This window comes from Castanea sativa, chromosome 5 (genome assembly GCF_040712315.1).
Source record: "Castanea sativa cultivar Marrone di Chiusa Pesio chromosome 5, ASM4071231v1".
NCBI lineage: Eukaryota > Viridiplantae > Streptophyta > Magnoliopsida > Fagales > Fagaceae > Castanea > Castanea sativa.
In genome coordinates, this window is record NC_134017.1 from 40,273,091 (window position 1) to 40,290,052 (window position 16,962).

Here is a 16,962-nt window from a genome sequence, read left to right on the forward strand (position 1 = left end):
GCTTTAATCTAGTCAGGATTGACTTCAATTCCTCAGTGGCTGACCATGTATCCCAAGAATTTTCTTGAAACAAAACACCAAAAGAGCACTTAGAAGCATTAAGGCGCAGATTATGTTTCCTCAATATCCCAAATATATTCCCGAGGTCACCAACATGCTCAGACTCTATGTTACTCTTGACCACCATATCATTTATATAAATCTCAATGTTCTTTCCTAGCTGTGACTCAAACATCCTAGTCATCATCCTCTAATAAATAGACCTGACATTCTTTAAGCCAAAGGGCATCACTTTGTAGTGGTAATTCCCAATAGGAGTAACACAAGTTGTTCTTTCTTGGTCATCCAAAGCTAAAGGTATCTGGTAGTACCCTTGAAAGGCGTCTAGAAACCTTATCCAAAGATGGCCTACAGTGGCATCGACCAACTAATCTATTAGAGGGATCCTTAGGACAAGCTTTATTCAAATTTGTGAAGTCAACACATACACGTCACTTCCCATTCTTCTTTTTTACTACCACCGTATTGGACAACCACTCAGGGTAGAACACTTCCTTAATAGCCCCAGCTTGCTTAAGCTTGTTCACCTCCTTTTTGACAGCGTCGGAATACTCTATAGATGAGCACCGAGGTGGTTGTTTCTTAGGGAGGACAGCCGGGTTAACATGTAGGTGATGGAAAATGAAGTTTGGGTCTACCCTAGGAGCTTCATAAGCATTCCTTGCGAACATATCGATATTCTTCTTCAAAAATATGACCATCTCCTCCTTCTCCTGAGGAGGCAGTTGAGCTCCGACTGGAAAATACTTCTCCAGATTATCATCTATAACAATTTCCTCCAGCTTCTCACACTTGGTCCCTTCTAACACCACCTTCACAGGTATGACCGGAGTCCTTGATTACTATGAGCCCCCTCAGCTGAGGCCGAGGACTCAGCTTTAGGCTGATGCATTATTACAGCTGCCATGGATTGCCTAGCCATGGATTGGCTCCCAACCAGCTCTTTAATTTGGTCCACCTTCACCTTCAAATGCAGAGTTAAAGAAATGGCTCCCAAGGCATGAAGTCAGGGTCTTGCCACAATGGCCATGTAGGGAGAGTAAGAATCCACCACGATAAAGTTCACCTCCACCACTTCTGAACCTGCTTGCACGGGTAGTCTAATTTGACCCCTTGGAATGACAATTTTCCCATCAAAACTTATCAATGGTGAATCATAAGCTATCAAGTCCTCAAGCTTCAAGTTCAACCCTTTGTATAAGTCAGGGTACATAATCTCTGCATCACTGCCCTGGTCTACCATCACTCTCTTCACATCATACTCTCTTATCCTGAGCGTGACCACCAAAGCATCATCGTGTGGCTGTATAGTCCCAATCTTGTCCTCTTTCAAAAAACTCAATGCTGGTCGGATATTCCACTTTAGTCCTTTTTGGCTCAGAATTAGAGTCCTTGGCGGGTGTTCGAGCTACAAACATCACTCTAGAGGGACGAGAACCAGTCCTTCCAGGAGCAGCAAAGATGACATTAATCGTGCCTAAATAAGGCCTTGAAGAAGTGTTCCTTTGAGCTACTGACCCTGCATGGTCTCCTTGCCCATTGAGCCGATACAAAAACTGTTTTAATCTTCCATCTCTGACTAGTTGCTCTAAATGATTCTATAGAGTCTTGCAATCTTCGGTGGTATGCCTTCGTTCCCAGTGGTACTGACAATGATGACTTTGGTTGCGTCTCATAGGGTCTCCCCCCATCTTGTTTGGCTATTTGAAGTATGGCTCATTCTTGATCTTCTCCAAGACTTGATGTACCGGCTCTCGGAACACCGTGTTAACCACTTAAGTAGCTGTAGACCTAGATTGCTTAGCAAAATCCCTTCAGGGTCTATTATTGTTATATCTATCAGACCTGAAATCCCTCATCTCTTGAGGGATAATCTTCGCTTTCCCCTTCCTTTGCTGTTAGTCTTCCTCAACCCGCTTATACTCGTCAATACGATCCATGAGCCGGTGCACACTCCTCACAGGCCTCTTGGTCAATGATTTTCTCAAATCATGCTCGGCAAGTAGGCCGACCTTGAAAGTCCTTATGGCTACATCGTCAAAGTCTCCGTCGATCTCATTAAACATCTCCCAATATCTGTCTGAGTACGTTTTCAAGGTTTTCCCTTCTCGCATGGTCATAGACAACAGTAAATCTAAATTCCGAGGAGCTTTACTACATGTAATAAAGCAAGACCCAAACGCCCGAGTGAGTTCCGCAAAGGAATCAATAGAACCTGTCCCCAAGCTGTTAAACCATCTCATTGCCACAGGTCCCAAACTAGATGGGAAAACTTCGCACATTAAAGCCTCATTTTTAGAGTGCATAGCCATCCTTTGGTTGAAGTGGTTCACATGTTCCACAGGGTCTACTCAACCACTGTACATGGTGAATGTTGGCTGAGTGAATTTCCAAGGAAGTCTTCCTCTTTCAATTCTACGTGTGAAGGGTGATTTGAAAATCTGGTTCAATGCTTTGCTCATAGCTTCATTCCTCATGCCTCTACAAGATAAATTCCTACTCCTGCGGCATGAGGGTTGTCCTCTTCATACGAGAAAGACCACCAGAGGGAGTCCTTGATCTAGGCCTATAACTGCTATCCCCACCATCATCAAAAGAAGGGTCAGAAAAAGAAGGAGTTCTCTTCCATCGTTCGTGGCGCAAATTTCTTTTCAAACAATCAATCTTCAACTGCATGGCCCTAGCATTATCCTCATGAGAGAGGTGGCTTCCACCCCAAGATTGGCTCTTACCAGTATGGGTGGTGTGCACACTCCCCTCACGGTCCCTTCATCGCTTAAGACTAAGGGAATGATCTTGACATTGGGACCCTATAGACTCTGCCTGGTGTGGACTTGAACCTACCATAACTGGACGTTGAACTCACCAAAATACCAAAAGTTTTTTTTTTCCCACGGACAACGCCAATTGTAAAGTTGCAATTTGGTTCCCAAGCCCAAAGGATGGATGAACTTCGGCCCAAAGAGCCCAATACAATGAATTTATAGAGAGTGGGTTAGAAAACTGGGCTTTAACGAGTTAGACAACAAGTAAAATAGATCCAGATGACAAGAAAGTGAAGATAAACTGATTAAATCTAAAGAAAATCATCCTCGGCTCAATCCGGGGGAATCCGTTCTTATATATATATATTTCTCTCAAGTTTGATTACAAATTTTTCTCCTCCCTCTCTCTTAGGGACGTCTTTCTATTTTATACTATATCCCATCCTCCATCTCCGCCCTCCACGTGTAGACTTATTTGCTGGTCTTGATCCTTGTCCCATCAGCCTTTTCCTAAAGTCTTTAGGAGCAACTGTAAGGCTGAAAATCACTGTTCAGATATCACTTCCTCATTAATGCGGCTAGAGAGTTGGATACAGAGCATTCAATGCGGTGGTAGCAGCTTTCTATTAGATATTTCATAGCTATTTATTTGCTTTGTGCTCCCATGAAGCATATTCTCATCAATAGAATCTCCTGGAATGTCATTCTGGATAACTGGACGTACCATCTGACCTTTGCTTCGCTTAGCCGAGGAGACACCCCTCCTCGGCTTACCTCCCTTAGCTTCCTCAGTTGCAACTTGCTCATGGACCTCTAGGTCTAACATCTTCATTACTATTTATCTATCCTCAGACCAATGAACATCCTCAGACAAAGCTCATGGCCCAATATGCATTTTTGGGCTTTTTATCCTTACAATGATACTTCTAGAAAATTTCATTTTCATGAAATCATGTCTCCATTTTCAAACTATCTCACAAAATGCCATTAACTTAATATTTTCTTTAAAAAAAATTCAATGATAGAAATGGTAAAAAACATAATCCTATACAAGAAATACCATAAATATATGCAAAACAATTTTCATAGGAGGATTTCTCTTTAAATAATATGAAGACAATAGGGAAGATAAAATGCATTGAATGAGATCCTAAGTTTGTTAATCATTTCAAATTGTACTCATCATTTACATAAAAATAAAAATATATCATATTATTTAAATTCGAAAAATAATACATATTAATTTCAAGGTTCATTGCAAGATGTGAACTACTAGGATATTACAACAATAAGTAACATTGATACAACAATGGGTTGGTATTACATTTTGTACGCATTTTGTGAAAGGAATGTCAAACCACAAGCATGATCATTTTGGTGTGCAAAATGTGAAATAAAAACAAATTTTTCTATCCCAATATGTGGGTTTTGTTGTTCTTGTTGTTCTTGAATTTAATTTTTTGGTTTTTATTTCTGTTTTTAATTTTTTTTATTCAGTTAAAATTAATAAATTAATTTTTTTATTTATTTAGAGGCTGACATGGAAAGCCACGTGGCCACAGTAAGTATTATTTTAATATTTCCAATTTTGTCCGTTTGCCAGCTCAGCAAGTTCCGTCTCTGATGTAACGTCAGGGACTAAAACGAGAGGCGTTTTCCAGAATAGGGACTAAAAGCGGTGGAAAAAAAAGTTATGGACCAAAGTGGGAATCGAGTGAAAATGTAGGGACTAAAATGGGTTTTTCGCCTTATGTTTTTACACAAAAGTGTGTGTGTGTGTGTGTGTGTGTATATATATATATTTGCTTTTATATCACATCATTATTTACAATAACATTTACTTCAATTATTTACATGAATAATATTTCATCTGCTTCTCCAACCTTTCATCTTCCTCATCCCCCTTTTTTTTAGATATAAACGTGTTCTCTCTTTATCCATCTTCTAACCAACAAGCTTAGGAATTTTGACAACAAATTTGTTTTACAATTGCATTTTTGTTTTTGTTCTCCACTATTAGAGGTACCTCTCTCTCTCTCTCTCTCTCTCTCTCTCTCTCTCAAACATTTTGCTATTAATCTCTAACCTTAAATTGTTAGGATGTGTGCCCTTAAATCCTATTGTATGATGCTATGTATGATATTATGTATGACTTAATGTTGTGCTTAATAAATTTGTTTTATTTTTATCTAAAATAATGGTAACAAGAATATTTGGACATTATCATATAGTCCATGAGATGCATAGTATGTGATTTATGTGATTTAGTCACAGAATATATAAATCACAAGTTTTTTGAAAACTCAGAATTTATAGTTCGTAGTCGGTGATGAAATTGGGCATTTCATCTGCGAAAACTATAACGTATCAACTAAGATGATTTGTCTTGATCATGGAAGTGGAAACTTCTAGTTGATATGTTGATATGTTTTAAGAGTTAAGACATATCGAACTGGACCGTTGTGAGATTTATTATTCTCCTAACGACTGTCAAATGAATAATAAATCTCACGACTTCTATTTGCATGAACTCTTAATCCTGAGAGAATAATGGACTTGATCATGAGGTGTAGGTTGCTTTAATATATGAGGAGTGAGATCTATAGTAACGGTCAAAACCTCAGTATGTTGGGCAGCCACATTTAGTGTTGATGGAACATATATTCTCAAGATGGAATTCATAATCTCTTAACGGAGATATAAAATATTCCCTTGAGATAAGTTTAATGGGTTTGGTTATTCAGAGTGTTAGGCCTAACCACTTTGGTAAGAAGTTACTAAAGTATATATTTATGAAATTAGATTTCATAAATATATGATGAATAACTTTAAAGGATTAAACCGGGTACTCAAGGATAAGATGTAGTAATTTACAAAGTGGCAGTCTACGTTTATGACTTTGTGTTACTACAAATATTTTATGAAGGAGTTGCATGTATAATAAAGTCTTGGGATATAATTTATTAATAAGGCCTAGAGTGCAATTATATTTATATAGTGGTATTAAATATAATTAATGTTAACTTTGGACTTGTCAAGAGTTAACGGAAAAGCCCAAGACCCATTGGAGCTAGTGTCTTATTAGACCCTTTTGGTCCCACTTCAAGCCACACACTAAAGCCCAATTGGAAATATCCAATAGGCCAGCCCAATTAGATAATCAGTTAGTTATAAAAGGGGGAAATATACAACATTTTTTGATAAGTGAAAAAGTGTGTATGTGTAAAAAAAGTCACTCATTTATTCTCCCTTGAAAACTGATTGAGGGACTACACATCTTGGGCATAAAGTGGAATTTGAGTGAAGATTAAAAGTGTTCCCAAGTGCTTTTAATCTTTGTTTTGAATTTCTCTATACCAAGGTACGCTATCTTGTTCTTAAATTCTGAAATTTACATAGTACATGTTGTCAATCATGAATGAAATAGATCCTCATTTGTTGTTTTCGCTATGTGTTTTGTATGGGATACAAAACTAGATTTTTTCCAACAATTTTCTGATTTACTTTAATACTTTAATTTTTCTAAGTGTTATATAAATAATGTTAATATTATTAACTAAACTAATATAAATAAATTTCATTCATTAGTTCACTGATAATGTCTACTGATTAACAACAATAGGAAGTAAAAAACAATATTTTTTTTTTCAGGATTATGATTATATTTTTGTCAAATTGTTATTTTTACCTTAATTTTTAAATAAAAATACTTATGAGTTTCTATGCATTACCATAATAATAATACTAATTAAAAATATTTAAAAAAGTGCAACACATGAGTTTATCACTAGTTTTAAATAAATAAATAACCCAATTTGCTGTCACATCAATGATGACCATAACAAAATGGCTTTTTTAAAATAAAATAAAAAAATCTTTTTACCCTATTGATGATTATGTGCTCTAATATCTGTTTTATCTTTTGCAAGAATTTGATGGTGAGAGGGGTAGAGAAATGGGATTAAGTGAAAAGATAGAAAACCCATGGCCATTAATTTTCCAAAACCATTGCAAACATTTTTTTGTTTTTTTGAGAAACTAAACAATCATTCAGGGCTACATATTAGCATATCGAACATGTATATGGCAAAACTAAAATGGTGAGCTAAGACAAACCAAATTCATTAAAGGCATATATGATCATTAATTTGGTATAATGCAAAGAACAACATTATATAGAATCATCAACTTGAAATTAAATTGGGATATTTTTACAAATATGTTATCATATTATATAAAATCCATATAACGGGTTACATCAAGAAAATCAAGTTGCTTTACTTTTGTTTGAAAATGGAATTGCAAGAGATTGTTCAAAAGATAAATGGGACAATTTTTTTTTGAGCAGCCTACTAATTGATTAAATGAGCCGACTATGCGAAGAAGCGCCTCCGATAGGCAAAGTTGCAAGGCTGTTAGCGTCTTGTTCTTCCTGGTGCCTGAGTTGCTCTATTAACAATGCTAAAGATGCTTCTTCCTCATCCCTAGGCCCGTGCATAAAAGGTGCAGAAAAGTTGTTGCAGTTGATGCTGAGGTTCGTATATTGTTGTTTGTATAAGGGCTCATTTACTGGTTTGTCAACCTTTTTAATGGAGAAATACTGCCCCTCAGCATGAAAAAGATTTATACATAAACGTTTTCACTAGATCAGTAAATAATTACAAGTATCACAAAATGCACATATTATAGATTATTAGATAACAATTGAGTTCCATGGCACATAGAAAATACAAATCAGTAACAAGTATATAGTTCAAACAAATATAGGTAGATTCTCGGAAAAAAAAAAACACAGATACAGGTAAATAGTGAGATTCATCGAAAAATAATATTAATAAATAGCAAGACTACAATTCAATAACTCAATTTCCCATCACATCAACGATGATCGTAACAAAAAAAATGTTAGAGAATTATTTTCATACTTAAAGTTTACCAAAGTTCTTATTTCATTTTTAAACTTTCTAAAGAGTTATTTTTAATAATTTAGAGACAAAAAATATAAACAAGAAAAAAAATATTTTTCAATAATTTAAGGATAAAAAAAATATTTTTAAAATTTTAGTAATATAAAGTGAAAAGTTTTAATAGTTTAGAAATGAAAAAGAAATTTTTTGAAATTTTAAAGAAGAAAAACGAATTTCATGCAAACTTTAAGTATGAAAATAGTATTTTAACTAAAAAAGAAAAAGAAAAAGAAAAAGTCTTACTAACATTTAATCCTATTTAATTTCAATGGTATCTTATTATCTTTCACAAGAAACTCATAGTGAAAACGATAATGAAATTAGATGAGAAGATAGAAATCATATTAATAAAACACATCTCAAACTAAACAATTATGGTGAGAAAATTAAACTTATCCAAGGTAAATACAAAATGGTGAGATAAGGAAAACCCAATTCATATATGATTTTGTAAATTTTAAATCTGCACAATTTTACACCATTTAAAGAGGTTAGGAGTACTCCATCTTAAAAGTTTGTTTCACAATAAGTGCTTTAGTGGCAATTATTATTTCAATGTACTAGTAGCCTACTTGGTAAAATGCTAAGACAAGCACATACACCACTTTTTTGGTTTGCGACACTAGGCAATGCATATATATGGCAGGTCCAACCAACTTCAAATAACCTTCCATAACCCAAAAGGTGTAGTACTCGTGCCACACGTGCTTAGTCCATCTTCTCTATTCTATGACCAACACATCAACTCACACGTGTCTATTAAAGCTCACATATTTTGTCCATATTAGCACCTATCTTTTTGTCATTTTTCCTCTCCTTACCTGCTTGGCATGAGTAATTCTTAGATAGTTCCAAGCAGTGTTCTAAGCCCTCACACAGGGAGTAGGACCCATGTATAGGACTTACCAGTTACCACTATGTGAGACCTAGAATACTACTTCAAGACCATCTAAGTATTTCCCCTTAAGGATATATCACACAAAAGAAAAGGTTCAAGGCATTATAGTCCTTAAATAAACTTAAATTACTTGCTTGTCCAAATCCTAATCCAACTTCAAATATTCAACAAAATGTGTAATAAGGAAGAAAAACTCACGAGATTCTTGAGTTCATCCTCATAGAGAATAATGGAATCTCCAATCGCCAGCCCATTTTGTTTTACAAAATCCACTGTAATTTGAAAAGGAGCTGTGAACATACTTTTTAATTAAAGAGAGATCTATAAGTTAAAGTTTTATGAACATACCCGTATTTTCAAGAACATACATTCTGCTCTTATTATTTAACCAATACCTGTGTTATCAGTGAACAAAAATTAAACATCCTTAACAGTGAGCAAAAATTTTGGTCTAAATATGTATAGCAATTTAGAAAGTGGAAAAGAGCACAATATAAATTTTGGTAATGTTACACTGCTATATAAATTTTTATTGAACAAATATATTGACATATCAACAATTAGATTATATTTCTTGTTATACTTTCCATGCTTACAAATTTCATGATAATCAGAAATCAATAACTATCTTATCATAATATATTTAAAAGTCAAGAATTTTTAACTTTTAAATTTTACACAAAACATGAGTACTTTATGGATCAAATAGTAATTCACATTCGATTAACATGAAATTTGGTTTGTATGTTAAGAACTAAGAGAATTTGTAATCTAGTGGTGAAATTCTCAAAATATTAATATAATAAAAAGTTATGGACTTGTGTAATATTGCAAAAAGTTGCACCTATTATAACTTGATCATAATCCAAAAAAAAAAAAAAAGAGAGAAAAGAATAGAGAAATCAAATATTGTACCCTATATACTCACTTGTATTTCATTATCCACACTTGGTTAGAATACACATCTTGGATTACAATTTGGATTCCATCTTTATCAGAGAGGACTGGAAGGTTTTCCTCTGCTTCTCTCTGTCGTAAATGTGATGATTAAGAATATAACCAAAGACTACGTTAGATCAACTTGGATATCAAAGACTAAAACTAATAAATGAGAGAAGAAAAGAACAAATAATTCTATCTAATTTTCTTAATAGTGGTATTTATCCCTACTGTTTAAGCTTATGTTCAGTGTATCAGTGCACTGGATACATTAGAATTCGAACATACATCCAAATCCTAATGTGTAGAGTTTGCTACTGTACTAGACACAAACCGTGTCCTATCCCTACTAAATATCATTTTGAAGATAATTGTCACTAATGAGAACTATTATTTCCATTTCCCTTTCTTTATTTCCTTTTCTTTTTGGGAAAAAATCAAGAAAGTCAAGAAAGAGTTAGTAATTGGGCAATCTAGATCACAATCATATATTGCATTAGTATCAGGCATGGCCTTATGAACAAATCAAATAATATGTAGTGCATGGTTGGCCCTTTTACTTATTTCCCTCCCCCTCAACTTTTTAACAAAATAGAAACCATGAATGAAAAAAAAATATTAAAACCAAAAAACCAAGATTTAAGTACAAATAACAAAAGTTCATCACATTGTCTGGTCTCATTAGTAAAAACTATCAAGATTTAAAATCCCCTTCCTACTTACTGTAATAAAAAAATAATAATAATAAATAAATAAAACTCTTGTGCACAAATTGATAATGACAAAGAACACCTTACCTTTGGAAGAACGATTCTGCCCAAAGACCCAACATCACTATTCTTCAACTCCTTTTTTAGCAAAAATCTCAGCCTCTGTTCCCAAAAAAAATTTAACAAAACTTATCCATGTAAAAAGGCCCAGGATATAGGACTAGGAGAACCCATAATATATAAGAAGAAAAAACAGTCTTAAGACTCTTAGGGGACCAAAAATTGAGAACTAACACAAGCCCACCTTATTATCTGGAGTGCGGAACGTGTAGGGATCTTCATTCACGGTGTTGACGTTCTGCACATGATCAGCATCAACAGCATCATACACGGCTAGTCCTTGTGTATTCATCTGAGTCGAGGAAGCCCAAGAAGCAGAATCTTTGGTCAAACAAAGGCTCTTTTGGCGTGCCATTTTGCGCTTACATCTCGCAACCTTGGTGGTCCACGCATCCACAAGCCTTCTCTCTTGCTGTTGCTCATCGGATACCAAATGCGGCTGTGAAGAATTCATGCCAATTACGAAAGGATACGAAGGGTATGTGAATGCCTGGCCTTGCTGACCGGCCTGCACTAGCTCCGAAGGATATGCGTATGGGAATTGCATCAGGGTTTGAGTTTCATCATGAGGTGGAAAATAATACTGAGAGGACGGCATTGATGATGTAGATGAAGAAGCAGCAGCAGTAGTGATGTTGGTGGTGGTTGAAGGAAAGTTCATGGTGTTTGTGGTGGTGGTGGTGGTGGTGGTGGTGGTGGTGGTGGGAGTGTAGGTGAAAAAGGTATCCATAATCAGAAGGAGACGAAAGGAGTGGTGAACGTGATCTATGGAATAGTACTGGGTGGTGATCAGAGACGGTTTTGAAAGAAGAGAAATGTATTGTTTGTTTGTTTGTTTGTTTGTGTGTTTCTTGGTGAAAACAAAATATGGTAAGTACTATAAGAAGAGATAAGAAGGGAGTGTTGTGAGGGTGAGGAAAAGCCTGAAAAAAGTGCCAGTAGAGAGAGCACAAGTGTGATAAAAGCAAGAAAAACGCGTCAAGAGGGTGCAGTGGGGTGAGTGAAGAGAAAGAGAAAAGAGATAGGGTGTATACAGATTGGGTGGGTAGAGGAAGAGCGTGCTGATGGGGTGGAGTGAGTGACAAATGGTCGGAGAGTGGTGGTTTTGGGATACCCATCTGACCAGTGAGAGAGTTTTCTTTTTATTCTTTTTTTGGTTTTTTTTTTTTTAAAAAGAGGGAAAGAGAGAAGGGTTTAATTTAGTTTTAGATAGGCAGGCTGGCTTCAAACTTGGCGTTCCCTTTTGCTTTAAATGTGGCAGACTTGGGTTCATCTTGCACAGAACACCATGCTACCATGACTAAGAACTCACCACTTTGCATTCATAGCCCTTTGTCAAAAAAAAAAAAAAAAAAAACACACACACACACACACATATACACACCCTTTCTTCAAAGCCAGCCTTCCCAATCAAAGCTCTATACGTGGTGCCTATTTAATTTGGCTACTTGGTTTCACAGTATGAGTTGTAACTTGAAAAAAAGGGGTGTCATACATACTGTCATGAAAACTGAAAAGCCACAACTGTAATGTTGACCACAAACACACATGTTTTGTTCACCTTAGAACTTAGAAGTTAGAAATCCAGGTCATTACGTATTACGTATCATTTGCGCTAACAATATTGTAGCTGGTAGCTTCAGAGAATTATAAATGTTGTCAACATAGGAGGCATCTTTGTTGGTGTAATTGGCTGGGGAAGAAATTGGTGTAGAGGACAGTAGGAGCAAGGGCGGAGCCGCCCGCCCAAAAAATACCTTTAGCTTTTTTTTTTTTTTTTAATACAATTTAGAATTTTTACTTTTATAGCTTGTACTTTTGGAGTGACTGTGCGCTATATTTTTTATTATTTTTCAAGTATTTATTGGTTATAATGATTACTATCCAGTTATATTTTAGATGAACTTGTGTTTTGTTGTACCTAACATTTATTACTATTAAGCGTTTTAAATAATTATTTCGTTCATTGGACTTGATCAGGTAAACTCACAAAATAGTCAATCAACCTTTTTGGTTTAGTAACTTGGCTTTTAAATTGACCTACATGTTAAAAAGGCCAATTAATTTATCATCTACCGACTGTTTTAAAGGGAGGTGTAAATTGTCTTTCATGTTAGAAGCTATGCTCTGTTTCTTGGTCCAGAAACAGAGTATTTTTTAAGCCAGTCAAAACGTTTTGTTAGATGATATTCCTCTCAGGTTAATGAATTTTGTTTAAGCTAATATATGTCCAATACTCGTAATGCCAGCAATCAAGGAGTACATCACGCGTCAGTTCAAAGTTAACATGCAATGGGATTAATGTGCCCACGTTGAAATGGTTCTTATATGCCTAGAGTTTCTCAAAAAAAAAAAATTGATTTACTTATTGTACCATTATTATTATTAAGTTAACAATGAAGAGAAAATTCTCAATTTTAAAAAATATACTATTATCTATTAAAAATTTATAAAGTGTGTTATGTATATAAGATAATAGATACATAAAAATTGACTCACAACACTTAATCTTTCACAATAATTAAAATTGATTTTTCTCATATTACTTCATTTCTTAATTAATTCCTTTTTTAAGTAAAATAATCTTCTACTAAACCAAGTTTAAAATTTTTCACCACTTCAGCTTAAAGCAGTAGGTCTATAGCCAATGCCCCAACGAGTCATTATACAACATTTTAAATATATTGTTATAGTTTTGACACTTTTATATTGGGTTAATCTCACAGTTTATTTTGAGTACATTGATTTTTTTTTTTGTTAAATTTTGAGTACATTGATTAATTTCTTGAATTGTAGATAAATACATTAATTAATCTCTTCAATTAATTTTTATTTAATATGAATTGATTATCTTTATTTATTTATTATATAGTTATTTTTATTAATACAGACTAAAATTTTTTAGATTAATTTTGTTTTCAATCATAACCTTGCCTCCTCTAAACTAAAATCTTGGCTTCGCCACTAAGTAGGAGAATACAGTATTAGAGGCTATGCACTAGGTTTTAGGCTAAGGTTCTTTTGGATTGACCATACATGGGTTAAATGATTTTTAAATATATCAATTTTATAATTATACTAGTCGTTAACCAATGCTATGCATAAGAACTTACTTATTTGTGAGGTAAACTAAAATAATTTTGTAAAATCTTAAATTAATTAAGAAACTACACCATTGCATGATTTGCTCTTATATGACTTCAATTTGTATTACAATTTGATGATGAAGTCATTGCTTGAACATGCAATGGATTACAAAAAATTTGTTAGAAAATTTTAGATTCTACAAAACAATAATTCAAAAATTCAGATATTAAAAATTCTGAAAGACCAAAAAATATTAAAGAATCAAATGATTCACTGCTTAAAAATTACTAAAACAATATATATATATATATATATATGACTAAATAATAGATAAATATAAAAGAAAGATGAGTTACATTCAAAAGAATAATTTCAACTATTGCAAGCTAATTTATCTTATAAAAAATGGCTAAAGAGAGTTTGGTGATTCATGTATGATAATTACTTTTTAAAAAATACATGAAAAACCATAAAATAAAATTTTTTTTTTAACAAAGTAGAGGAGAAGAAAATAACATAAGAAGAGTTCATACCTTTACTCGGTTTTTTTAAAAAAATATTAGGGTTTGTATTGCTTTTATAGTGTTCATGAGTAACCTTGCAAATTTTGAGATAAATTATCTATATTTGAGTTTGAGTTTAAGTTGAACTTGTTAGAGAAATAGTGTTTCACTCCTTGTTAAGTTTCGATTAAACAAAAATAATTTTGTTTAAAAAATGATGAGTTTGAGTTTAAGTTGAGCTTGTTAGAGAGATACAGTTTCATTCCTTATTAAGTTTGGACTAAACAAAAATAATTTTATTTAAATAAAATGATAATTTTTTTAAAATATTGTACTATTGTGAAAAATTGTGAGAGTTTCAGAGATTTCGATTTTAAATAAATTTTGAAGAATTTCATCTAGTATAAAATTTCAAATTGTAAAGTAGTTAGATTCTAATCAATATGAATTATAAGAGAAGGAGAATTATTGATAATGGTGGAATGAAAAGATTGATAAGAAAAATAAATAAACTAAAAAAAAAAAATTGTGACAATTCAATATAAATAAAAAATGAAACCGTGTATATTAGGGAAAAAAACTGTGACATTTTCTACCTAATAGCTATTGATTTTAGGATAGAAAAAGACGATGTGGAGGAAAAAAATTTGATTACCTTTTGTATCTATCCAAAAAGTGGATGAAGTAGTAGAGGAAAATGTTGTATATATATCTAAAAATTTGCTAAAGTAATACGTTGACGAAAAGTTGATAAAAGGTGGTGTGGGGGGCAAAAAGATCCTGATGGGAACGTGGGCCTTGTGGGCCGTGTTAAGGAAGGCCGACCTGATCCTGGGTTTAGAAATTGTTAGTACTATGGGTCGGCCCATGCGCCGAGGATCCGAAGATCCAGCCGAGGGTGACCTTATCCTCGGATAAATGTTGAAGAACTCGGGATTTCATAGTAAAGGTTGGGAAATGACACGGTCAAGACCAATGGTTAAAAAGGGGTGAACCCTAGAACGCCCCAGAAGCACCGGTGTTGAAGAAAAGTCAAAGATAAAGGCTGCTACCTCCACATTAAAGACCCTGCATCTACCACCTTGGCCGCATTTATGGGGAAGTGACACCTGAACAGTGGAAGAGAAACTTCTGGTCACTATTCAAAGGCACTGAGAAAAGAAATATCTAGTTTAAGGGGGAGATGAGGTAACACGTGTACAGAGCATTCAAAAGAGTAGTATTTAAAGAGCAATTTAAGACAGAAAAGGGGACAGAACTTTGTGGAACCTAAAAAGAAAAAAGACAAAGAGAGAGATATAATATAAGAACAGCTCTCGGCTTACGTCCGAGGAAGCCTATTTACAATATTCCTTGTTGTTTCCAAGTATTGGCAGTCTTTGGTTTGTCATTTAAGTCCCATCCATTTCTAACCTAGGTTTCAAGCCCACACTCTACAAATCGTATTGTTTAAGGCTCATTGGGCCTGAGCCCATAACTGTTCTTGGGTCCAGGTGCAATTGTGCACTTACAGGTGGTATTACACTTCAACATTAAATAAAAAAATGGAAAAATTATGACAAGCACTTCAAGATTGGAACAATAATTAAGTTTTCATATTTATCTCAAAATTGAAGTTTAAGTTAGACTTGTTAGAGAGATAGAGTTTCACTCCTTGTTAAGTTTAGATTAAACAAAAATAATTTTGTTTAAAAAAATAATGAGTTTGAGTTTAAATTGGGCTTGTTAGAGAGATAGAGTTTTACTCCTTATTAAGTTTGGACTAAATAAAAATAATTTTATTTAAATAAAATGATAATATTATTTAAATATTGTGCTAACGTGAAAAATTGTGAGAACTTCATACATACATATATATATATATATATATATATATATATATATATAGAGAGAGAGAGAGAGAGAGAGAGAGAGAGAGAGAGAGATTATAAAAGGACTATGTCACTAATCACTATGATTGCCTTACACTCCTATTTTCCACACCACTCGCAAAGTTTGGGCGAAATATGGACACATGATATTCCTACTTTGATTGTTTCTCAAAAATAGAAGAAAAAAAAAAATTCCTACTTTGAGGCCTAAGGGAAAAGTATTAATTAAGGGGCATTTATTATATTTAAATTATATTGAATTTTTTTAATATTATAATTTTTTTTTATACTTTAAATCTATTATTAATTCTTACTACACAATATGTCTCATTCACTGAGAGTAGAGTAAATTAGTAATACTACAAATTTTACTATATAGATTTTACAAACTAACATATCACCAATAAAAAAAATTACCCAAACATTCATTTATTATACTGTTTAAGTTGTACCAATCTTATTTTTGTCACATCAGTTTGTAAGTTTTTTGTTGTAAAACTTCTAGTAGCCTTAGCATTTTTCATTCACTTAATGATAATTGGGTTAGATTTCTATTCATTCATATTTTTTTAGTGGAGAAAATAGAAAAGTTATTACAAAACTCTTCCAAACTAGTGTAATAATAAGGTGACACTTCAATAAAAGAAAAAACAAGTAGAATTACTTCTTGTAATTGGTGGCAATATCAATTTATGAGACATATGTAGTAACTCTCTTGTAGTATAACTAGCATAACTCTAATTTTTTGGACCTTCTTATAAGTGAGAAAAATGTACAACTTAACTCACATATTTTTAATCAAAAATAAAACCTTACTACCCCATATATATATGGCCTAGGCCTAGGGCTAATCTTGGTTGTGTATAGGGTATGGACATCAAACATCATTTAATTTTTTTTTTAATTGGATAGTTAGAACAATAGAAAATGGGCTTGCTCTCTTTATAAATAATAGCAGACTATAACACTGAGCCACAAGACTCTTAGTAAAAATTATTTAAAATTTTAAATAACATTGACATTTTTTGTTATAGATATTGCA

General features: G+C 33.5%; 2 protein-coding genes across 2 annotated transcripts; both read right to left on the minus strand.

Annotated features, from left to right (window-relative positions):
- Positions 1–491: 491 nt before the first annotated feature.
- LOC142635187 (uncharacterized) lies at positions 492–1,303 on the minus strand. Its single transcript, XM_075809388.1, has 3 exons — positions 1,127–1,303; positions 959–1,024; positions 492–872 (listed from the first exon to the last, which is right to left on the minus strand). The coding sequence occupies exons 1-3, from the start codon at positions 1,301–1,303 to the stop codon at positions 492–494; spliced, it is 624 nt and encodes a 207-aa protein (XP_075665503.1).
- Positions 1,304–7,185: 5,882 nt separating this feature from the next.
- On the minus strand, positions 7,186–11,189 carry LOC142635188 (uncharacterized). Its single transcript, XM_075809389.1, has 6 exons — positions 10,644–11,189; positions 10,427–10,501; positions 9,619–9,719; positions 9,039–9,085; positions 8,889–8,962; positions 7,186–7,425 (listed from the first exon to the last, which is right to left on the minus strand). The coding sequence occupies exons 1-6, from the start codon at positions 11,187–11,189 to the stop codon at positions 7,186–7,188; spliced, it is 1,083 nt and encodes a 360-aa protein (XP_075665504.1).
- Between the last annotated feature and the right edge of the window lie 5,773 nt (positions 11,190–16,962).

Coding starts and splice junctions, on each gene's coding strand:
- LOC142635187 (XM_075809388.1), bottom strand. CDS start 1,303: ATGGTAGACCAGGGCAGTGATGCAGAGATTATGTACCCTGACTTATAC. Junction 1,025..1,126: donor CAGGTTCAGAAGTGGTGGAG/GTGAACTTTATC, acceptor CTGCATTTGAAG/GTGAAGGTGGACCAAATTAA. Junction 873..958: donor CTAGGCAATCCATGGCAGCT/GTAATAATGCAT, acceptor ATACCTGTGAAG/GTGGTGTTAGAAGGGACCAA.
- LOC142635188 (XM_075809389.1), bottom strand. CDS start 11,189: ATGGATACCTTTTTCACCTACACTCCCACCACCACCACCACCACCACC. Junction 8,963..9,038: donor GTATGTTCTTGAAAATACGG/GTATGTTCATAA, acceptor TTCAAATTACAG/TGGATTTTGTAAAACAAAAT. Junction 7,426..8,888: donor AGGATGAACTCAAGAATCTC/GTGAGTTTTTCT, acceptor GCTGAGGGGCAG/TATTTCTCCATTAAAAAGGT.